The sequence below is a fragment of the Epinephelus lanceolatus genome, chromosome 22 (assembly GCF_041903045.1).
Source record: "Epinephelus lanceolatus isolate andai-2023 chromosome 22, ASM4190304v1, whole genome shotgun sequence".
Taxonomy (NCBI): Eukaryota; Metazoa; Chordata; class Actinopteri; order Perciformes; family Serranidae; genus Epinephelus; species Epinephelus lanceolatus.
In genome coordinates, this window is record NC_135755.1 from 4443071 (window position 1) to 4468010 (window position 24940).

The 24940-nt window shown below is 42.0% G+C and overlaps 1 protein-coding gene across 8 annotated transcripts in view; it reads right to left on the minus strand.

The window, feature by feature from the left end:
* LOC117245741 (type-2 ice-structuring protein-like) overlaps positions 1-23732 on the minus strand; it is a 130974-nt gene extending 107242 nt beyond the window's left edge. Inside the window, exons 1-12 of one of the 8 annotated variants that reach the window (XM_078164010.1) lie at positions 17861-17903; positions 17171-17267; positions 17005-17055; positions 16675-16809; positions 5400-5464; positions 5226-5297; positions 5115-5147; positions 4776-4808; positions 4177-4283; positions 3892-4026; positions 3394-3508; positions 1916-2314 (exon numbers count right to left, since the gene is read on the minus strand). In XM_078164010.1, coding sequence (XP_078020136.1) covers positions 2244-2314; positions 3394-3508; positions 3892-4026; positions 4177-4283; positions 4776-4808; positions 5115-5147; positions 5226-5286 — 555 coding nt within the window. In that variant the 5' untranslated portion in view covers positions 5287-5297; positions 5400-5464; positions 16675-16809; ... (1 more) ...; positions 17171-17267; positions 17861-17903 and the 3' untranslated portion in view covers positions 1916-2243. Of the gene's footprint in view, positions 1-1915; positions 2315-3393; positions 3509-3891; positions 4027-4176; positions 4284-4775; positions 4809-5114; positions 5148-5225; positions 5298-5399; positions 5508-10101; positions 10271-16674; positions 16810-17004; positions 17056-17170; positions 17268-17860; positions 17904-21316; positions 21417-22470; positions 22785-23377; positions 23532-23615 lie in introns of those variants that run through there. The other 7 variants (XM_078164011.1, XM_078164016.1, XM_078164012.1 and 4 more) reach the window with 7 other exon arrangements.
* Positions 23733-24940: the final 1208 nt, after the last annotated feature.

A 24940-nucleotide genomic window follows, 5' to 3' on the forward strand; every position in this document is an offset into this window, starting at 1 on the left:
ATTTTCATGACTATTTACATTGTAGATTCTCACTGAAGGCATCAAAACTATGAATGAACACATGTGGAGTTATGTACTTAACAAAAAAAGGTGAAATAACTGAAAACATGTTTTATATTCTAGTTTCTTCAAAATAGCCACCCTTTGCTCTGATTACTGCTTTGCACACTCTTGGCATTCTCTCCATGAGCTTCAAGAGGTAGTCACCTGAAATGGTTTCCACTTCACAGGTGTGCCTTATCAGGGTTAATTAGTGGAATTTCTTGCTTTATCAATGGGGTTGGGACCATCAGTTGTGTTGTGCAGAAGTCAGGTTAATACACAGCCGACAGCCCTATTGGACAACTGTTAAAATTCATATTATGGCAAGAACCAATCAGCTAACTAAAGAAAAACGAGTGGCCATCATTACTTTAAGAAATGAAGGTCAGTCAGTCCGGAAAATTGCAAAAACTTTAAATGTGTCCCCAAGTGGAGTCGCAAAAACCATCAAGCGCTACAACGAAACTGGCACACATGAGGACCGACCCAGGAAAGGAAGACCAAGAGTCACCTCTGCTTCTGAGGATAAGTTCATCCGAGTCACCAGCCTCAGAAATCGCAAGTTAACAGCAGCTCAGATCAGAGACCAGATGAATGCCACACAGAGTTCTAGCAGCAGACCCATCTCTAGAACAACTGTTAAGAGGAGACTGCGCCAATCAGGCCTTCATGATCAAATAGCTGCTAGGAAACCACTGCTAAGGAGAGGCAACAAGCAGAAGAGATTTGTTTGGGCCAAGAAACACAAGGAATGGACATTAGACCAGTGGAAATCTGTGCTTTGGTCTGATGAGTCCAAATTTGAGATCTTTGGTTCCGACCGCCGTGTCTTTGTGAGACGCAGAAAAGGTGAACGGATGGATTCCACATGCCTGGTTCCCACTGTGAAGCATGGAGGAGGAGGTGTGATGGTGTGGGGGTGTTTTGCTGGTGACACTGTTGGGGATTTATTCAAAATTGAAGGCACACTGAACCAGCATGGCTACCACAGCATCCTGTAGCGACATGCCATCCCATCCGGTTTGCGTTTAGTTGGACGATCATTTATTTTTCAACAGGACAATGACCCCAAACACACCTCCAGGCTGTGTAAGGGCTATTTGACCAAGAAGGAGAGTGATGGAGTGCTGCGGCAGATGACCTGGCCTCCACAGTCACTGGACCTGAACCCAATCGAGATGGTTTGGGGTGAGCTGGACCGCAGAGTGAAGGCAAAGGGGCCAACAAGTGCTAAACACCTCTGGGCACTCCTTCAAGACTGTTGGAAAACCATTTCAGGTGACTACCTCTTGAAGCTCATGGAGAGAATGCCAAGAGTGTGCAAAGCAGTAATCAGAGCAAAGGGTGGCTATTTTGAAGAAACTAGAATATAAAACATGTTTTCAGTTATTTCACCTTGTTTTGTTAAGTACATAACTCCACATGTGTTCATTCATAGTTTTGATGCCTTCAGTGAGAATCTACAATGTAAATAGTCATGAAAATAAAGAAAACGCATTGAATGAGAAGGTGTGTCCAAACTTTTGGCCTGTACTGTATATATAATTAATATATTAATATTATGAGCACAACCTGGGTCTATTGCTCACTGAGTTTAAAAAGTCGGTGCATTTTTCTAACCTCAGTGTCTAAACTCTCTGCACCCAAACACTCATTTTCACTTGCATATGCAGTGAACTGCTGCAGTGTATGCTGTCGTATAGGAGAGTCTTGTTGCAGCAAAAGCAAGCTGACGAGGACAAAACTGCAGATTTCAGTAAGGAAAGGATTTAGTTGTTTTCTTTTCGCTGACAGAAAACCATTAAACTATGTTTGGATCAGCCTGGAGGATCGAGACATCTCTGATAAAGACAGGAGACAAAACACAGACCAGTTTGTTTGGATGCTTGAGCCTTTAATTTTGCATAAGACAAGAAAGAAGAGTTTACTTTGCAGAATATATGTAGATTTGTGCTAAAAGCATTCTTTTCATAACACATTCAGTCTGCTCTCATTAAAGGCACAAGGCCTCAGAGACAGTCCAGCTCCTGTTTATGTCACTTGTCACTTCATTCCTTCAGTAGCGTTACAGCGATAGCAAAGAAAAACTCAGCTCACATGTGAGACTGAGGGTGTAAAGAAAGATGTATATGAAAGCATGCACCCAACACAAGTGTTTGTGTTTTAAATGGGTTCTTCATGTCTCTGTGTCAGACCTGGAATCAGCATCTCTCCCTGGAACAGACAGACGGAAACTTGTCGGAGCATTCTTCGTCATCCCAGCACTTGTGAGCTGCAAGCAAAAAAAGAAAAGAGTTGGTTGAGTCAGTGAATGTGACACAAACAAAGACCTCAGACTGTTGATGTGATCAGTGACTCCTAACTGATTCATCATGAATAATTTTAACAATAAAAACTGAACTTTATTAATTGGAGAGGGCTGTTGTCAGTCAAAGAAAATCTTGGTCAACTAAACTCATCTTATTCTTCAGCCAGCTGATTGGTCGATGGGAAGAAAATCTTCATGTTATCTCTAGATGAACTAAATCTACCTGGCAGTGTTGTGTGTCATCCAAAGCATTTTGAAGCTGCGACCAGCAGCTCTATCTCGCTCTGTCGGTTTCACAAAATGTCTCCACTGTTTGGTGGTCACAGTTTTTGCCCTAGGAGGCTGAAATTCAGTGTGGAGGTCGCAGCTATCGTGAATTCATGCTTGTTTTTTCTGAGGCCAGCGCTGTAATGAGACTCAGGAGTGCTGTGTGTTTACACTCTGCTACAAACCTCAGTGTCATTATGAGGCCCTGAGCGTCTTCACTGTTCTTCACTAAGCCATGCATGTTGCTGTTTTCTCTCTGGTCACAGAGATTTGAAAAATGTTTAACTTTGGGTAAAACGCTGCCCTCGTCACTTTTTACCATGGACTGTAGAAAGAATGGACGTGGCTACATTGACGTCACCCATTTGTTTGTGGTTTTGAAGCCTCATGTTTGACACATCAGCCGTCACCATCTTGGTTTTTTGGAGCCAGAGGTGAACATAGTTGGGCAAGAGGCTGGCACTGTGTGAGTGAGGGGTACGCGGATCTGACTGAGAGGCCGAGGACACTATCAGCAGACAGTCTGTCACTCAAAGTGGTCGGCTCTTAATTATGTGGCTATTGCTGGCACAGAGCCATAAAAATGCTTTGGTCGACACACAGTCTTATGACAGTAACACCAGTGACCATCCGACCAATGAGAATTTGGAGGGGCAAGAGCACATCAACCAACTGACCAGAAGATGTCAGCACGATATATTTCTGAGTTAACTCACTGTATTCCTTCCTATTTTATCATTAGCATCACTGCTACAGTTAGCACTATGTTGTTTTACCTGTGAAATTCATCTGCATACAATGCTGCCCTGCACCACCACCGTTATTAGGCTCTCCATGACACCAGTACTGGTAGTGGAAAGGTGTGCCATCACTCCAGAACCACTGACCATCCTGGAAGAAAGTGTAGCACAGAACATTACATAAGATGAAAGTGAAAAAATGGGGGAGTGAGGGCTCAAAAAAAGAGAAATTTAAAAAAGAAGAATTTAAGAAAAACAAGAATATAAATATGAATAAGAAACTATACAAAGGCAATTAAAGCCAAAATTACAAGACACCTGTGCCCACAGTACCCTGTACATACTGTCTCAAGTGAAGTGACATAGTGGTGTGATTAGTCACTGCAAAGTCACAAAAGTATAGTTCATGTAAGAGTAATGTGATACCATCAACAGTATTATAACAGCATGAACTGGAATATAATATAATTCATCATTAAATAAATATTATGTGTATTTGTTGTGCAATATTTCCAAGTTGTGCAATGAAAATACCTCTTGTGCATCAGAGCCTCCAATCCATGCCTGTCTATACGAATGAGTGGCAGCAACAATCACCTTCTGAATATGACAGTATTGCTGGCTGTTTTGAACAGACGCAAGGTTTCCACCCAGGGCCTGACAGTTTTTCTACAGTGAAGACAAACAGAGAGACGGACGGACAGAGAGGAGTTGTCAAGGAAAGTAAGAATTAAGACCCCAGGTCACCAAATGTCCATGTGTATGCAAACAAAATGAGCTTGTTGTAGAAGCCTCCTGAGTCAAAGTCACCAACATTACCTGAGCTCTAGCCCAGGTCATAAGTGTTGGAACGTAGCGGTAACAGCGACCACCTAACAAAGACCAGCCCCAGGGACAAGTTGCCGATCTCTTGACCAGGCGACTCTCTGTGGAGAACCATTAGAGTTTGGTTAATGTGGGGTCTCCAGGGAAAGTCTCCATACTATATTAAATGGATTCATTTTGATGGCACGAAGAAGCTACAACATAACATAATATTACATGACACAACATAAATATAATAAACGTGAGTTAACATAACACAATATTACGTAACAAGACAAAATAACAGCATGTGTAAAATAACATCATCAATTAATATCATCAATTAATATATATGTAATATAATATATTGTTTTAATAAACATAAAACAATTGCAACAGAATACTAACATTGGAATACATAACATAGCCCTATATGAGTAATAAAAAGCAATATAATGTAATAGGATATAAAATAAGATAAAGTTACATTAGCATCTGACACAAAGCTTTTATCAGGAGAAACTGCTCATTGACATTAAACACAGGTGAAGTCATCACAGCAGAGCATCATAACAACCACATTCTGTTGAAGTGAAAATCTTAAAGCCACTCACCTGTTTCATCTTGGGGAGTTTCCTCTGGAGGAGCTGGAAAGTTTGACACTGCAGTTATTGACTTGGACTGTTTGTGTTTATTAACATCTGTACCGTATGTATTATACTCACCAGCTGCTCTGGTCAGACATAAAATTTTTTACATAAACATAAAAAAATTGCAACAGAATACAAACATTGGAATACATAACATAGCCCTATATGAGTAATAAAAAGCAATATAACGTAATAGGATATAAAATAAGATAAAGTTACATTAGCATCTGACGCAAATCATCATGACAGCAGAGCATCATAACAACCACATTCTGTTGAAGTGAAAATCTTAATGCCACTCACCTGTTTCATTTTGGGGAGTTTCCTCTGGAGGAGCTGGAAAGTTTGACACTGCAGTTACTGACTTGGACTGTTTGTGTTTATTAACATGTGTACCGTATGTATTATACTCACCAGCTGCTCTGGTCAGAACCATCATGGCACAAACAAGTGCAGACACAATCAGCATCTTCATGGTGACGGTGACTACGAGAGACAGACGTGTTACCGAAACTTGTTTAGGGAACAGCCGTACTGACTGTCAGTCCTGTGAATAAAAGTCAGAGGATGATAAAGTTTGGTGCAAACCTGCTGCAGGACTTTCTAATCTTCTTCTCTTCTTCTCTTCGGAGTGTCTGTATCTTCAGCGGACCCTGTGAGGATGTGCGGATGAAGATGATGACCAGTTCTTATATACTGTGCAGACAAAGGTTAAAATATTTACCAAAGATGTTGTCTTAATAACTGTCACTCCTTCCTTGGAAATTCTCTCAATGCTTCAGTGCAAAGCCGGTTAACAGATACAAAACAATCAAACAAGTCAGCCACTTGTCATGAGACACCATCATACATCAAAGTGTCAGGGCCATATCCAAGGCTTATTACTGGTTTAGTGGAACAGTTGTAAAATAACTCACAGGAAACAATGACAGTATCATCATATGTCAAGTTTACATTCAAATGAAGAACAAATTTTAACTGAACGTCCAAAAAACAGCAACAGAAAATACAAATTAATGTTCGTTTCCATCCATTAGTGTTGTGTGAATATAAGAAGTTGGTTAGTTTGACTCACAGGGTGTAGACTGTGGTTATCAGCCTGCCATTAGCTGCCTATTTCAGACAGAGCTCACCTCACATTCTATTTTTGTTACCGTTTTCAAAATCCCCATCACTACATGAAACAACAACAACCTCCAAGCTAACAACCTACACACTAGTGACGGCCAAATGAAGTCTCAAGAACCATTTTCTTTATTTTCTGAACCCATTAGATGACGGCCTCTGCAACCAAGGGTTGAAAGCACACTTAACTGCAGTGTGAAGTCATCAAATACTGCTGCTTTGTCTGCGATTTTGGCGTCAGAAACCAAAAGCTACCTTTCATGGATGGAACCTATCATGAGAGTATGATATGAGGCCGGACAATATCAGTTCATAACGCGGCTGGACACCACATGGGTTTAATACACCATTGGAACTGTGTAACACAAGGAGCTGGAAAGTCTCTATAGGGTGGGTCATAGGCATTTTTAGCCCATTTTTGAGTACCCCTAAAATTTGAGAGATTTTTTTTAAATTTTTTTTTACTGTATGTCAAAAGTGTCAAAACCATACAGTACTTGGTTGAAACGTAATATTTTAACAACAAAAATACAGCAGCACCCCTCCCCCCCACCCCCCCTTGCCTCAAAAATGGTTTGATCCACCCCATCCCTCCCACCTTTCCCCGACTCGGGCTCTGAGCGCTCTATCTGCACAGAGCAATGCGCTGCCTTCCAGAGTGGGTGATATGCAGTAGTAGTGTAAGTACCTGGCTTAAACCAGGATATGTGGCACATTTCTTAACTTCTACCATTCAATATCAACACATTATTATCATTACCAGTCCTCATTTTTGCTGCATTTAATCGTAGGTCACTGTTTATGTTGTTAGGTAGGAGTTAGCTGACGTTTTTTCTAGCTAGGAAACGTTACAGGCAGTGCTTAATTTGAGCCGGAACATACTGGAACGCGTACCAGGATCTTTTCAGAAAAGGCCCTGGTGCGTTCCGGAACTAATTTGCATGGGTCTAGAACTTTTCGCATCTAAAAACTACATACAATATTGGCTGATGTCACTAGTGTTGCAGGGTATACTGGTAATGGTAGACCACGGTACTAAAACTCCACAGTACATATGATAGTTCAAAGTCCAATCGCAAGAGGGTGAGTGTCCATGTGCCGTCCAATAACGGTGCGCGCTGGTCAATAACGGTGTGTGCTGGCCACCTGGCACTCAATATGCTGCTGTAGTGGTTTGTTTTCCAGACATGTGAGTATCTTTGAGCAGTGAAAGTTATTATTTATTTCTTTTCACTTGTCGGTAGTGATTTGTTTTCCACAGAGCTCTACGTGCGAGCATTTTACTCGCATTTGCGACTAAAAATAAATTTGAGCGAGCAAAATAAATCATTCAGCACGCTGTTCGAGTACAGATTTCAACCAGCGGCAGAAACGAAATGCGAATCCTGCCAGTTGTGGGGTTGAACGGGGGTCACAGACAGGATACGGCATTCAAATACGCCGTCCATAGTGCTCCGCGCTGCAACATAATGGCTTACCGGCGACAGAGAAGTCCGACTCCAGGTCCAGTAATTTCCTCTTTCGTTGGCATCATGACTGCCCAAAAGTACCTGAACAGCTGAGCTGTGGCGGCACACAGGTATGTGGCGTGTCAGAGGAGAAACGAGCCGTTCACATTTCTCTCTTTGTGGCAGGTAACGGTCCACAAACCTCACCGCACTTTAGGGACTGTTCTTTACTTATGAAGGGACTGTTCTTTACTTGTCAGGGGAGGAGGGTGGCTGGTTGATTTTTATTTTATTAATTCATTTTATTTTGATCCCCCCTATGTTAATCACTTATTGATGCTGTTTTTGAAGTATGAATAAATCAATAAGTAATTTATTCCATTGAAATATCATTGATATATTATAGAAAAGTGATTTATCTTTTTATAAATGACAAAAGGCACATCTGCCTCATTTTTGCTGTGGTATCCTGATACTACTCAGAACTGTGATACTTTCACTGGTATCGTACTGTGGGTCCCAATTTTGGTACCGTGACAACACTAGATGTCACAACCATTCCATTCGGAGTCGCACAGTGTGGCGGCTCGGGTGCCGTTTAAAAAAAGTGTTCCATCACTTTTGGGAGTGGGGGAACACTGCTCTCTCAGAGGCCCAAAGTGTTCCCCTACGTCTAATTTTACAAATTAAGCACTGGTTACAGGTGGTCAGTACCACTGTCCTCTGTTTGAATTGGAATGAGAGAAGCTAGCTGTTGTGTCATGTGCATGTGTTAATATTAAAGACAAGGTGCTACTGACTAGCTGACTGGATGCCCATTAACATTATAACTCCTATTGTGACAAGAAGGGAAAAGGCAGAGACAAACATTGAAAAAGTCAATTACTGTTAATATGTTAATGTTACATGTTGTGCATTTCATTTCAAATAAAAGTCCAAAAAACAAGTCCAAGGTCCATTTTTGGTATTTTTGGTACTCACTATAGGGGGCTGGTTTACTCCAGAAACATACATACTGTTTATGTGTATGTTGAGGAGCTGCTGTATCAAAATGAGTTGTCTTCCCCCAGAAATTAGGGTTACGATATGTTTCTTTTATGATTCCAATCCATTCCTCTTTTGCTGTGGCTCAGCATTTAAATAACCTTTATCAGATTTGATGGTTTAGTCAAAGACTTTCCCAAAAAGTGTTGTGCTTTTCTTTCACAAATGTGGGAATGAAATTGCGTTAAAATGTACAAAACAGTGAAATTTATCTTGCCTGGCCGGGCAGCTCTCTGGGTGCTCAGCACCCCTAAACCTCTGATCCTAGAATCGCCCCTGGGGTGGGTGGGTCAAACAAACCCCGGACTTTGAACCACAAGGCCGATGTTTGCTTCCTACAGAGCCAAACCTTGATGTTTTTTCTAAACCTTTTCCCCACTCTGATACATCAAAAGTGCCAACGGATACGTAGCGCTTAATATGTAGATGTTAAAGTCCACTGACAAACATCATATGTGATGATTTGGGATGAGGACATGTTGGACTTGCCATCCCTTGAACTTTTTCTTTAAACCAAGAGCGCCTCTTGTGGGCACCAAGACAATTGTTATTGGTTTAAAGACATGGAAACAAGCCAGAGCATTTTCTTCCCCGATAGCAGAATGATAATCTGTGATTCCAGATCTTTCTCTAGCGCTGACACATACAGCACTGTGATATAGATACAATATTCCTACGAAGCTGTTTACTTGACTGATAAAAATGATCATCCTGCTAATATTCCTGTTTACATGCAGCCATGCTCACTCTGATTAGCATGACCTCATCACGTGCCTTTATCAGAGAGGTGATGCCAGTTGATGCACTGACCAGGTATAAATCTAATAACTCATCACAGATGGTTAGTCCACCATCAACTGGAGTGGAGTGAATTGATTTATGTGCAAAAGGCAAGAGGATTAAAAGGAGGCTGTCACTGTTGCTTGGCAGAATACACCACAGCCCCTGTAGACCAGACCAGGAAACCCTGCCTACTAACGGAGTCACACCTGTTTTCAGTTTTCTTATTTTATCCCTTCTCTCCTTCGTGTACGGTGGCTGTTCAAGAGTGATGCCATGAGTGAATATCTACCCCGTTGACCACTGGTAACACTACTCATTCCATCATCGGTAAAGAGACATGAACCTTTTCCTCTCAACATAGGTGCTTTAAGTCTTCACCATATTCTCTAAGTGATATCTAGAGGGTTACTCAGCCAGCCAAAGTACTATCCAGGAAGTACCTGTCCCTCCATAACAATGTACTTTAAACATATTTTATGATTGATGGATAGATCATTTTCTGTATATGAGAGCTGGTCTTTGGTTTTTGAACATCTACGCTCAGGCTGACACTGAGAAGGAAGAAGAGAAGATAATCCACCAGCAGGTTTGCTTCCCTTTATCTCTCTCTTTACCTCTTTTTATGCCTCTGCACTTGCAGTAGCCCTGGACAGAGGCATTATCTTTTCGGGTTGTCTATGTGTCCATATGTAAGTTCGTCTGTCCATTCTTGTGAACGCAATATCTCAAGAACGCCTCAAGGGAATTTCTTCAAATTTGGAACAAACGTCCACTTGGACTTAAGCATGATCTGATTGGATTTTGGTGGTTAAAGGTCAAAGGTCTCTTTGATCTTGCATCCGTTTTATTCTCATGACTGGGATATCTCAAAAACACCTTGAGGTAATTACCTCAAATTTGGGTCTGTTGATAGTGCCCTCGGCTCATCAGTGAGATCCACCCTTTGCTCCACCACAGAACCAGCCTCTTGCCCAAACATGGTCATCAATTATCTTTACAGTTAATGGTAAAAGGTGACAGTGATAAGTGCAGCGTTTAAGCCAAAGCTGAACATTTTTCTGTGACCAGAAATAAAACAGAAACATGCATTGCTTAGTGAGGGCAAGTTGCTCAGGGCCTCATCATGCTGCTGCTGTCTGTAGTGGAGTGTAAATACACAACACTCCTGAGTCTCATTACAGCGCCAGCCTCAGAAAAAACAAGCATGAATTCAAGTTGCAGTCTCCTAGGGCAGTAGTAGAAAAAGTAGAATTTCAGTTGTCCAACATTTTCTTTAACTGACTGCAGCTGACAAATATACTGATCATTTTTCCAAGTAATAAAAGTTTTTTTATAATTAAAACTATTGATAAAAAAATTGAGACAAACAGCTGTAGGAACAATACCTTTTAGAGAATGTTTGCACTCGTAATAAAGTTTGGGGCACCACCCTCCTAATGAGGGAAGCAACTAATCAAATGAATAACTCTGGAAACCAATTATTAGTTCATCAGTACACTTATCACTAATGAATCAATCTCAGTATCTGGGTTATGAATTCTCCACACAGTGATCTTAGTTCCTGCTCAAAAGAAATATCCACAGACAACGACTTGGCGATAAATGAAGATTTATTTAAGCTAAACGTGTAACAACTGAGTAAATGAATGAGGATGATAATAATATGAGATGACACAAAATCAACAGTATGTATAAATGGATTGAGACAAGAGGTAAGAGGTACGTTATTTAGTTTGGCGATAGTGAGAGCAGGGGCGAAAATCCCATTCCATAGTTGGGGGGGGACAATAAACAGTAAAATTTTAGAGAATAATTCCAGGGGGGGGACAACAAAAAAAAGTTGTAGCCTGTCTTTTATACAGCATCTTTTACTGCAATTTGACGCTTTAATCTTCTCTCTATCTCTCCAACAGGCAGAGTGAATGTCTATACTAACTAAACTAAAACTAAAACTAAACATTTCCTGCAATTAAACTGGTAAACTGGTTTATAAACAGTGTGCTGTGAGATCTGTCGCTGTGCACCTCACAACCATGCGTAATAGTCGCGCGTAATGACCGCTCCTCGTCTGCACGTCTTTGATGTTTGTCTCACTGACAGGTGGAGAGCCTACAGACAGGTACTCATTAGCTACGCTCCGTTACAACCGTGCGTAATAGTCACGCGTAATGACCGCTCCTCGTCAGTTAGACTGCACGTCATTCATGTTTGTCTCACTGACAGGTGGAGAGCCTACAGACAGGTACCCATTGCTCCGCCACTGACTGCTCTTGTCCTGTCCTCTCCCTCTTCTTTCTCTCCTGTCCTCTCTATCACTAAACTCTGAGCTTAATCATTAGCTTTTAGCTTAGCAGCACTCGTAATTGAGTAGGCTTTTGAACAATGCAGGAGAAATGTTGCAGACAGTTTATATGATCAGCCTGGGCCTGGGGCTTGTTGTAACATTAAAATGGGATGTGTTGTAACATGTGTAAGTTAAACTGTGTCTGTGTGAGTGAACATCTTAACCTGCGATGGGCGATGTGGGCTGCGGGTCCAGCCACACGCTGCTGCTGCTGCCAAGCAGCCCCGCCCGTTGGAAAGAGTGTGGGATATACCACTACTAGGAATGGGAGGGGGGGACTAAATCTTTTATGATTTAAATATCACATTATTGCGCGATTATAATGAGCACCACTTACATTGTACTTTCAATAAATACTACTGCATTGTTCAAAAATTATTAATTGTGTCTCAAATGATTCTAGGGGGGTACAGCTTTACTGAAGGGGGAGTCATGTCCCCCTGTCCCCTCCGTGATTTCCGCCCCTGAGTGAGAGAGAGTATGTGGCTATAGATAAATTGGGGACGCAGGGATGCGCAAAACCATTTACCTAAGGAAACCTAAATTAAGGTCAGAATAATTAAATCTCATATTCGACATCAACTCTTACCACAACACAGCGGCTGCACCAGGTGAGGGAAATTCTTTGCCTACTTTCTTAGCAGCGTTGAATCAGGCAGATGTTTCTCCGAAGACCCCGGACTGTCGCTTTGCAGCTCCCGGACTTCCCAGCAGAATGAAACCGGCTAGAACACAGTGGTGGAGGAGCAGTTGAACCTGACTGCGACGTCCTTCAGGTGGTCCTCAAACGTTGGTTCTCTTAAGCTGCAGAGAGTCTCTGAGTTTGGCAAAAGAACCACTGTGACAAGTGCCTGGCAGCTGCTGGCTCCGATGAAACTTGGGTGGAGAGGCCAGTTGAATAGTCGCTCGTCTGATTTGTTATGATTACTCACTTATCATAAAGTTGAAAACAATCTCGTTGGCCGTTCGATATTATTATCAAAGTTATTATTAACACGCATAAAAATGTTGAAATCGGCTGGCTTCGTCACCTCAGGTATAATGTTACTGAAGGCACTGTAAACAAAAGAAAAACTGGATAATTAAAACTTAAAAGTTTAAAATAACTTCCATCGTGAGCAAGAAAGAGTTACGTGGGAACCGAGTATAAGAGCATAACTGGTTAAAGCATAAAGAGTATAGTGAGGAGGAGATATGGCAAAAGCAAATAAACAAAAAGGAAAAAGGCGAAAAAGAAAAGTAAAAGGTGCAAAAGAGCAGAAGAGAGTGAGATGCGCTGAGCTCACTTGTTTTATCCAGCCACTAAGTGGCCGTGTTTGTTAAGGCGGTCTCTTAGTTGTAGATAGGCTTATTACTTTATTTTGGAGGAAACTTAATGCTTTTTATTATGTGAGATCATATACTTTAACATACTACGCGCGATAGACACATACTCTTCCCATTATGGTCAAAATCGGTTCTTAACATCAAATTAACTTTAATGCAATTATTATACCGCTTACTACACGTATCAACTGTTTCATAAACACACACTCTAGACTAACCTGCAGTTGCAATAAAACAAAATGAGAAGGCACATATTCATGAAAACAAGTTGATTAATCAATCCAACTATATTTTAACTCTAAATATAATATGGGATTCCTTAAGGAAACTCTCCTTAACTATCGTCATAAGATGGCAGTATGGCTCCATGTTAAATGAGGGATTAAAAACCAGAACTCATAATTCGCTAATACTTTGGCCTACAGGATTAAAATGAATATATCATTCAGCTGGGCGGCACGGTGGTGTGGTGGTTAGCACTCTCGCCTCACAGCAAGAGGGTTGCCGGTTCGATCCCGGGCGTGGGAGCCCTTCTGTGCGGAGTTTGCATGTTCTCCCCGTGTCAGCGTGGGTTCTCTCCGGGCACTCCGGCTTCCTCCCACAGTCCAAAGACATGCAGATTAGGGATTAAGTTAATTGGTAACTCTAAATTGTCCATAGGTGTGAATGTGAGCGTGAATGGTTGTTTGTCTCTATGTGTCAGCCCTGTCTCCAGCCCCCCCGCGACCCTCAAGAGGATGAAGCGGTTAGAAGATGAATGAATGAATGAATATCATTCAGCTAACAAACAAGGATTATGCACATTAGAACGTGAATGTGGCACGCGAATGTCTGGAGGGAGTGTTCATCAAGACTGGGGTGAGATCGGGGGCAGGGTCGTAAACATTTGACCCTCCGAGTGGCCTCTCATTTGTCTGTTCACTTTTAATCCAGGTTCTGGAGGAGTTTAGAAGGCTGTTGTTCCTACACAGCTCAGACACAACTGTCTTGAGCAAAGAACGTCTTTCTATCCAGACACTACATTAAGTTAAAGCAACACAATGTTGTTTTTGAGCCCTCAAAATATATATCCAAGATCCTTGTGATGGTACATCAACTCACAATAGGTTGGATGACACCTCCGTCGTTGCTTGAGAGCGTCTGTTTCACTTGCACTGGCACTATGCAGTTTCAGCGTTCAGATAGGAACCCAGACACTAAAAGGACTACAAAATTTGGCTGCGTTACAGCATACGTCATATCCCCCTCCTCTTTTTAGAGTAGCGTAGCCAAACCAAGGTGAACAAAGTTAGATGTGGTTGTCATGGCATTCATTTTGGTTAGCGGCTTGGTGGAGGAGACATCCAGCTGCTCAGCTGTAGGCTGTGGGCGCCCAACCCCTGGAGAGGTCACTGCTGCCGCTGCTGTTGCTGCCGCTGCTAGGCTACCGCTGGTTAGCGGCTCAGTGGAGGAGACGGAGGATGGAGGCTGTGTTAGCCACCGCTCAGGCCTGAGTAATGGTAACCAAGCTGGCGACCTGGACAGCAGCAGTAAGGGATCTCCCCGCAGCGGTGAGGACCAGGCTGGCCATAGTGACAGTGGTGGCAGGTGCCCAGGGAATGAGGGTGGAGTCCAGGTGAGTTGTTGTGGTAACGTTAGCTGATGTAGCAGATGTAGCGCAGTTACTGGCGCAGGGAGCCAGACTAACATGGCTTGTTGCTGTGGTTGTGCTAACATTAGCCATGGTTGGGCTAGCCGAGTCAGTTGGGCCGGGTGTTGTGTCTCCGGGTTAGATATGACCAGGGACCAGGGTTTATTTCTACATCTCCAGCCAGAAGGAGAATGACTGTGAGATGCACAAGCCCCATGAGACGGCCGGGTGCCTTTGTAGGTTGGTGTTTACCTGGTGGCGTTCTTGCTCGGTTAGCGTTCATGAATCTTGTAAACAATAGGTGCTGGCTGCCCTTGGCTGGAGAGTAGGCCTGATCATAACTTTTAGACAGAAAGTGCAGACATAGCGGGCACAGAAGTAAAAGTAAACTCACAAAAAGAATAAAAAGCAGAGATGGTGGTACAAAGTTTGTTGCTTTTTGTAGCAAGAGCTCTGGAGCCTGCCTGCCTGCGTCCACTCAGCGTCCGCCATCTCAGTGTCAGTGTCTTGCCTTTGCCAGGCTATGTTGTTGCGCATTACACAGCCAGCTTCAGGAAGTTAACCAGTATCGATGGCTTGTCAACAAATGCACGTACATAAAGATTTTTCCGACAGTTGTAACAGACAATACCGTTTTTCGTCTGTAGGGGGACCCGTGAGGTAAAAAGTGCAATCCTCCACTGTGTTGCTTTAATCAGTGCAGTTTGGTTGCTAGTTTGGCTGCTTATCAACACCATCAGCAGTTGAAGCAACAGCAGATACTTGAAGGCAATAAATCTCTTAATGCCTGAGTGCTGCAATGTGCATCACTTTGCCTGAGAATAATCATGTTTTTAAGTTTTTTTTAGTATCAAAGTAGTCATAGTTGCCGACATCTATGGGTACACTGCAAACAGGAGCTGCTCAAAACGGATTCAACATACGTAATGTTGCCAAGTTGCCAAAACTTAAACAAATATAGTCTAAACTCAAGTTGTATCCCACAGCTATCTCATCACCACTCCATGCAACAGAATACTTCCTGTTTACATCCACCAAAGCATCATGTGCACTGTAGTTCCACAACTTGGATCATGGTTATATTCACTAAAAAGTATTAGGCCAAAGAGTAACAGTAAGAGTGACAAAAACAGCCCCTTCTGTGGAACTGTTCAGAGGCTTTGATGTGCAGGGTGTAGCTGGTAAAGGGTGTTACTGATATTTACTCTGTGCAACCAAAGGTTAAAATATTTACTAAGGATGTTATCTTAATAAGTCTCATCTCTTCGCTTGAAATTCTCTTCAGTGCAAAGCCAGGGAACAGATACAAATCATTCAAACAAGTGAACCACATGTCACAAGATTACCACCATCATACCACAAAGTGTAGTGTCAGGGCCATATCCAAGGCTCATTAGTGGAACAGCTGTAAAATTACATACAAGAAACAATGACAGGATCATTATTAGTCAAGTTTACATTCAAACACAGAGCAAATTTTAACTGAATGTCCAAAAAAAATCAGCTAAAGAAAATGCAAATTAATGTCTGTTTCCATCAATTCGTGTTGCTTCAAGTCCATGGTGCTGCGCTGGCACTTAATCTGTGCCTTGTGAACACAAAGTGCTCCAGGTTCACTTTGCTCTTTGCCACTGTATTCAGCCCTCTAGATCACAAGCTGTTGCACTGGGACACTTGGAGACACCTGGTGAAACCACGTCGACCTGTAACACTTGCAAGGATGCAGGACCAGGAGTAGTTTGGTCCACAGAAGATACTGCACGTCTCCAGATGTGGGATGTAAAATACATCAAATGTCAGAAGTCTCTTTTTGGTGCACTTTAAGAGGACTGAGTTTGGTTTGTTTAAAAAGTCCTAAAACACCCTTAGCTTACATTCTGACATTCAAACTGAATATGATACTCATCTCCTACACCATTGTCATCACAAAGGTTTCTATCCAGCCCTTCATATCTTCCACTGACTTTAGGAATTCTGCTGTTATTCACTCTGAAATTATAAATATCCTGTCTGCTTTTTTGCTTTTCATGCCACAAATACTTCTCCAGTTTAAATTCTTGATTAATTTCGACATATATACCACATGATGTCATATTTCTGGGATCTCGATTTAGAGAACGAACATTCAAACTCAATCATTTTTTGGAATGATACATGACATACCTCTTCAGCATCAAAGCCTCCAAGCCATGTCTGTGGATGCCCATGAGTTTTATCTTCTATCATCTTTTTAATCCCATGATACTCCTCAGCTAGATGTACAGACGCAAGGTTTGCACCCATGGACTGGCAGTTTAACTACAGAGGAGAGAAAAAAGGTAAAACATAGCTGCCCAGAAAGAAAACATGAGCAATAAGAGAACACCAAAGCTACTAGAAAATGCCAAGTTACCAAGTGTAAAAGTGCAAACAAACAGAATAAACTTAATTTAGAGATAAGGTAATATTGAGTCTCCAGACAAAGTGTAAAGCAGTTAGGAAATATGTATTCACCTTCTTGAATTACTTCCACTGTCCCGTGTTCATCCTTCACCTCGGACAGAGCTGAACAGTTAAACACAGCAGTTAGTGATTATTTCCATCGCGTCGCTGGATATACACAGATGCAAAGAATTTATCTTTGTCTTTTTGCTCACACACACACATTGTTAACACTCACCAGCAGCTGTAGTCAGTGCCATCATAGCACAAAGAAGTGCAAACACAGTCAGCGTCTTCATCGTGGAGATGATGCAAATCTCAATGTTGATAATTACCTTCAACAAAGAAAAACAGACATGTCAGTAAAACTTCTGAAACAGCTGAGCTGTAGTGACTGTTGTCCTCTTCTGAATGAGAGAAAAAAGAAACATAAAACTGGAATTTTGAATTGTGATGTCACAGTGAAGATGACCTTTGACCTTTTGGATTTAAAAATGTCGTCACTTTGTTATTTTATTGCGTTAAACATTTGTGTGACATTTTGTCCTAATTAGCCTACGAACCCTTGACTAAAACATGTTTTGTGAGGCCACAGTGACCTTGACATTTGACCACCACATTCTCATGAGGTCATCATTGAGTCCAAGTGGATGTTGGTGCCAAATTTGAGGAAATTCTCAGGATATTATGTTAATGAAAATGAAACAGATGTAAGATCACAGAGACTTTGACCTTTGACCACCAAAAACTAATCACTTTATTCTTGAGTTCAAGTGGACGTTTGTGCCAAATTTGAAGAAATTCCCTCTAGGTGTTTTTCAGATATTGCATTCATGAGAATGGACAGACAGATGGACAGATGGACCCACAAACATAACATGCCGGCACGGAGGCATAAAAAGAGGTAAAGAAATAAAGCAAAGCAAACCTTCTGGTGGATTATCTTCTCTTCCTCCTTCTCAGTGTCAGCCTGAGTGTTGATGCTGAACAAGCCCAAGACCAGCTCTTATATACAGTGAATTATCTATCCATCAGTCATAAAACATGTTTAAAGTACATCAGTTTACTCCACCCTAAATGATGATGGGTTAACCATCTGTAAAAGGTTATTAGATTCACAGCTGGTCAGTGCATCAACTGGCATCACCTCTCAATCTCCTATTTACTTTGGAGGCTTGAAGGGTGACAGTTTGCCACCTGCAAGATATAAACAGTTAAATATGAAACCGTAATATAAACAGATACAGCTAAACATTTTAGGACTTGTCTTAAATTACAATTAATACCACAGGACAACTTGTTTCGCTTTGACAAAATGGAAGACATCCTTTAAATTTGGCAAATATGGAAGACACTGGGTACATTTACATGCTTACTAAAATTCCACTATTATTTGTAATGCTAGAATATTTTGAATTTGATGCGAGTCATGTAAACAGAATTTCCTCTTAGAGATTCCAAATTTGGTGTCTTTTCAGATTAAGCATTTGCCGATTCAGACATGTGGGATTTGCTGCTGTTATTCAGGTTTTAAGAGCATTCTTTGGACATGTAAACAGCACATTCAGAATATGCATCTCAGTTGGGATTTTTGCTGCAGTTTGCGACACACAGCCTGTTGTCGGTTAACAAACCAACAGTTTCCAAGGTTAGTGCAGAAATGCATTGCCAAAAGAAAAGCCCATATTTCTGGTAGGAAGAATAAACACACCTACTTTATAACATTATAAAAGACTTGGATATGAGCAGGTTCCTGGATATATGCAAATATCACAACACTGAGCTTTTCAAGAAGATGGTTGAAGAATTGAAAGGGAGAGGCTGTGCTCACACTGTCCAACAGGTCCAACAGGTCCACTGCAGGTGGGAAACTTTAAAAAAGTCCTGTTTTGATGCCAAGATGATGATGATTTTTTATTTTATTTATTTTTTATATACTTTATTAATCCCCCTGAGGGGAAATTCAGTGTTCAATGAGTGAAGGGGCTGCCTTGGTCAGGCGCCCCGAGTGGTTGGGGGGTTCGGTGCCTTGCTCTAGGGCACCTCAGGAGGTGAACTGGCACCTCTCCAGCCACCAGTCCACGCTCCATATTTGGTCTGGACAGGGACTTGAACCGGCGACCCTCCGGTTCCCAACCCAAGTCCCTATGGACTCATTAGGATTTTAACGATTCCAATTCCTCTTACCGATTCCTACATTATATTCATTATACTTGCTATACTTAAACAAGTATATAATAAACACATGCAATCATACAAATACAAACTTTATTCTAACTGTTGCACAGTACAATTAGATGAAAATACAAATTTGTGTGTGGTGTGTATTTCAGATTTAGAGCTTATATCATCTCCCTGAGAATATATAACAACAAAAAGTGATTCTCTGATTTCTACAGTAACACTGTTACCTCAAATTAACCACAGCAATGTAAAAAAAAAATACTCAAATGCATTCATGCTTTGGCACTGTTATTTACGTGACAACACCTCAACAGAACACACACACACATTGGCTGTTTGTTTCTACCTCTCCCCTCGCTGGAAGCATTGGACCTCCAGCCGCCCGCCTCCGCCTTGATTAAGCGCTGACAATTAAATGAAGAGGGAGACAAGTTTCTTATTTCTAGTTTCCTATTTTATCTTATTTTGTTATATTTCTACCACCTCCCTCGCTGGAAGCCTTGGACCTCCCGCCGCCCGCTCCCGTCTCAAACACGGAGGTCTCCCTCTATGCTGAGCACGCCCGGCCTGTTACATAGCCTGTAACCATGACAACTGTGTGACACAAACTTGGTGCTTTAGTCATTAAATTATGTTGGGCTCGGTCGGGTTCGGACAGAAATATGAGGCCCGTGCCGCACTCTAATGGAAATGCATGTGATGTTTTTTTACAATCTAGGAACCATTACTCCAATTGTGATGGAACCGGTTCCAGACTATGGACTGAGGTACTGCCGCCCCGATTGGCCTACTGCCGATTGATGTAATAAAAGCAATGGTGGTAAGGACATGTTAATCAGAGTATGCATGGCTGCATATAAATGAGAGTAATAGGAGAGTATTCATTTTCATTAGTCATGTAAACAGCTTATAAGTAATATTGTCTTTTTTTGGAATAAGGGCAAAAACCTAATTACTTTGTGCTTGTGACAGCAGTCACTTATTCTATCTCTCTTTCTCTTTTCTGCCTCAGCAGGGGTTCAGTGTCATGCACACTTTAACATCTGAAAAGAAGGAGGTGAGAACTGATCCCCTCACAAACCAGAACCATCAACTTTACCACCTCCATCAGAAAACACAGACCTGTCTCCCGTGCAGCAGTGTCACGTAACACTAATGGATGGAAACGGACATTAATTTGTATTTTCTGTTGCTGTTTTCTTTTTGGGCATTCAGATAAAATTTGCTCTATGTTTGAATGTAAACTTTACTCATGATGATAATGTGATTGTTTCTTGTATGTAGTTTTACATCTGTTCCACTGATGAGCCTTGGATATGGCCCTGACACTACACTTTGTGGTATGATGATGGTAATGTCCTGACACATGGTTCACTTGTTTGATTGTTTTGGATCTGTTCCCTGGCTTTGCACTGAAGCTTTGAGAACATTGTCAAAGAGGAGATGAAACCCACTGAGACAACATCCTTGTTTAATATTTTAACCTTTGTTTGCACAGAGTAAATATCATCAGCACCCTTTATCAGCTACACCCTGCACACTGACACAGTTCTGCACATCTGCACCTCGACGCCCTGATCTGCTCCACAGGAGGGGTCAAAGGGTCAGTTCACCAGAATTGCACAAAAACAACTTCTCACATTCCTTCAGTTGTGTCAAGCGTCAGGTTTGTGATCTCTGAAATTTTTGCTGCCACCCCATGACAAACAGTGTTATGTTTGGGACTCAGAACTACAAACAGCAGCACTTCCATCTCTGTTAATCCAGATGATACGCAGACATGCTGGCATCCTTTTAAAATACTTTTTTTTCCATAGAAAGCAGTCCTAATGGAAACTGCTCACAGCTGTCATGTTTCCATTCAACTGTCGATTTTAAACACACTTTTGAAATATTGATAAAAAGAAATCTAAATAGGTTTTGAGCAAACAAATGAATGTAGGGGAAATACCTTTTTGAGAATGTTTGCACTCGTAATAAAGTTTGGGGCACCACCCTCTTAAAGCTATAGTTGGTAATGTTGGAGAGCTAGCAAGATTTGAAAGCGGCACCTCCTCTAAGCTCCGCCCCCTGCTCCCCCTCCCGTCAGTGCTCCGTCCAAAGCCACGAGCCCAGACATGCCTGAACGCGCATCCTGCAGTCAGGAGAGCAGAGGAGAGCCGAGTAAAATAACAAATCCCCCCAAAGCAAACATAATTACCTGTCCAACAGAGAGACAGCAACCTCTGCATCACTTTTCAGGCCCTTCAGCTCCCTCAGTTGTCTCCACTGTTCAAAAGCTGGACTGCTGTTGATGTCTGGTTTGTGCTGAATATATGTGATGAGTGCGCACAGGGAGGAGGGAGGCAGGGACAGAGGGGGGCTCAGGCAATACGAGACATGAAGGCATCTGATTGGTTCTTTCCATAAGCACCGAATGGCAGGGATTGGTCAGAGTTCTTACAGGCCTGCAGCTGCCACAGAGGTCGGATTTTTTTCATTCCTTTTTCTGAACACATTATGTATTGACTACTCTCAGGGTGGAAGGACCATTTCACCCAGTGTAACAAAAAGTGTTTCTGAACAGGATTACCAACTATAACTTTAATGTGGGAAGCGACTAATCAAATTAATAAATCCGGAAACCAATTATTAATTCGTCAGCACGCTTATCAATAATAAATCAATCTCAGTATCTGGGATATGAGTTCTCCATACAGTGATCTTAGTTCCTGCTCAAAAGGAATATACACAGACAACGACTTGGTGATAAATGAAGATTTATTTAGGCTAAATGTGGAACAGCTGAGTAAATGAATAGCAAATGATAATGATATGACACAACAAGTGGTTGGCAGCTGCTGGATCTGATGAATCTTTGGGTGAAGAGGCAGGTCGAACAGGCGCTTGTCTGCTTTGTGATGATTACTCGCTTATTATAAAAATGAAAACAATCTTTTTGGCCATTCCATATTGTTATCAAAGTTATTATTAATGCGCATAAAAATGTTGAAAACACTGGAGATAAAAGAAAACTGGATAAGCAAAATTTAAAAGTCTAAAATAACTTTGATCGTGAGCATGAAAGAGTTATGCAGGAACCGAGTATAAAAGCGTAATGTGGCAGAGTGGAGGGGGGTATGCTAGGGATGCAGAGCTCGACAACGCCACCCAGGGGAATTTCACCCCTGGGAATATACCTACACTTTTACAGGATTACTTACTGGCAACACAGGTTCAATGTAACACAGGGCCAGAGACGTGATTCACATACAAAAATATATACTTTATTTTTGAGTTAAAAACACAATTTCTCTTTAAAAAAAAGGCCTGGAACAAACAGAGGCAACCAAATAGTTCAGGGCTGGGGCTTACCACGGCGGCAGGAAACCAAGGAGGGAGAAACCAAATCAAACACCACCTGTGAAGCACACCAAATACTGAACTGTGAAAGCACCACCACCAGGAAAGGGACTGCTGCTCGCTTTGGCCCACAGCACCTGTAACACAAAGGAAGAATTAATTATTTTTGCCTCCTTACTCAATAAATGAAATCAAATACAAAACAGAATCAAGGTTATAAGAAAATCAGAGAAATAATCCAACTTAAACACAATCTTCCAAATTAACCGAAAGAAAGAAAAGAATAAACAATGAACAAAATGAAACAAGTCTTAGAGTCTGTTCCAACCGTCAAAAAGGTGTGTAGGTGGGCAGCCTGCCTCACCCAAAATCTCTTTACAATAAACCCCCCCCCCCCCCGACCCGAAATGAAATAGAAGAAAAAGAAAATAAAGATGATGACGAAAATAACTAAATAGGAAAAAGTAAAACTAGAGTCCCACAATAAAGCAGACAAAATGGAAAGAACCAAAGCAAACAAAAGAGAGATTAAACGTGAATAAAGCCAAAACTGGGGAAAGTAAACAGATTCAAATTGAAATCACTAACAGAAAAGAAATCCAACAGTAATAAATTTAACAATTCTATAATTAACTGTGGCAAAACAAAATTAAAGGAAAACCTACATAACGAGGGACTGAATTAAATTAAACCATAACAGAAATCATAACCAGAGAACCAATACTAAAACAGCAGTGCCCGTCGCCTGATGGCTGATTAAGGCCGGCGTCCTCCACACAGCTGTTGCCAAACTGGTGAATATTGGAAGGAGAAAGCTGCACTTTTTAGGGGGGAATCTGTATGTAAATCAGAAAGGGAGCATGTGTCAGCCTGATGTTGCATGCTTTTAAGCACAAGCAAGACAAATGAGCCAGCTTACCCCACGGCCGCGCCGCTCCGAGCGCGTACCCACAGCCAGGCGGAGCCCAGATCCAACGTGGTGCGCCCGCACCACCCTGCCGACCACGCCAACCACGGCGGTCAGGTTCCCTCGGCACAAGCTAATTGCTCCCCCCGCAGCCACACCAGCCGTGCTGCGCAGTGACAAGCAGATCAGTGAGACCGAGTAAGGTTCCCCATGAGACATTCAGGCAGGTGGGAAAAGGCAGCCAACTCACCTTCCTTTTAAGGCACGCAAGGTTCAGTCAATGCCGAGCACACACGAACACAGTGACGGCCCACGCCAAACAATCCAGCCGCCTCGACCACGCCACCGACGCTCACTGCCAGGACCAGGGAAAGGGGGACCAGCTCGGTGATGACACCCTTTTAAAGGTGCGCACCGACCAGCACCTCAAGTCCCTGGATGACTGGCACAGCGCCCCACAGCGACTGGGAGTGCTCCAAAGGGCACCCGGTCACAGTAAGAAAAACGTAAGAAAGAGTGGCAAAAAGGAAGAGAGACAAAAAAAGAAAAGAAGAAGAGATCAAAAAAGAAGAGAGAGAGATGCGCCGAGCCCACTTGTTTTTATCCGGCCAAAGTGGGCGGGTTTGGGAACTTCAGGCGGGTCTCAAGTGAACTTTTTACCTCTTTTTGGCCTAAGGATGGCTGAAAGAAGTGTTTGTCAAGACTGGGGTGATACAGGGGTTGAGTCCTAAACATTTGACCCTCCGGTGGCTTCTTGTAGTCTGTTCATTGATAATAATGGTTCAAGGGAAGTCCAGAAAGGGTTCAAAGGGTTCATTGGAAGTTGGCGGCCTATACTTCGCTTCACACATGGCTGTAATACACCAGTAAACCGAGTAGAGGAAGTGGAGGCTGTGAACCAGAATCAGAAGAAGTTGCTTTGGCCATCGAACCCCGGCGTTCCCAACCTTTTCCATCAGGGACTTCTTTTCTATCACTGAGTAAACTGAACCACCCCTGACTAAGTGACATATTTATGGATATTTCTTATTATATTCAATGTTTAACAACAACAGAACAACTGTGCAATTAACCAAAATACTGAACACAATAACTGCAGGAAGTTTGTGAATATTAAATCAGGGATGAGTTTTCCTGTCTGTAACAATGTTTTTTGTTTGTTTGTTTTTTTACAGTCATACACACTTTATCTGCCTCTCCTGATAAATTCAGTGTTTTCTTCCTCCTGATGCTTGGCTGTTGTTCTGTTTGCTTTTTGGATGTTTTGACCAAGTACTTTTCCAATGCAGGGCGGAGCTCTTAAACAGAAAGTGACAGCTCTGTGAATATAGCTTGTGTTCATCAGGTCATCACGATGTCCTTGTCCTGTGAGATTTCTTTTAAGTTTGTGTCTTTGATCATAATGTAACTTGGAAATATTAATATCATTTCATTTAGTTTTCCTCACAGAAATGAATGAAATCCTTAGATAAAGGCCTACTGTATGTTTTTTGAGTTTTCTTGCACCCCTTAAAATCGAGATTCTGTAAGTCTCGTCTTGATCAGCATTCACACCTAAGTCAAACATCTCTGCAG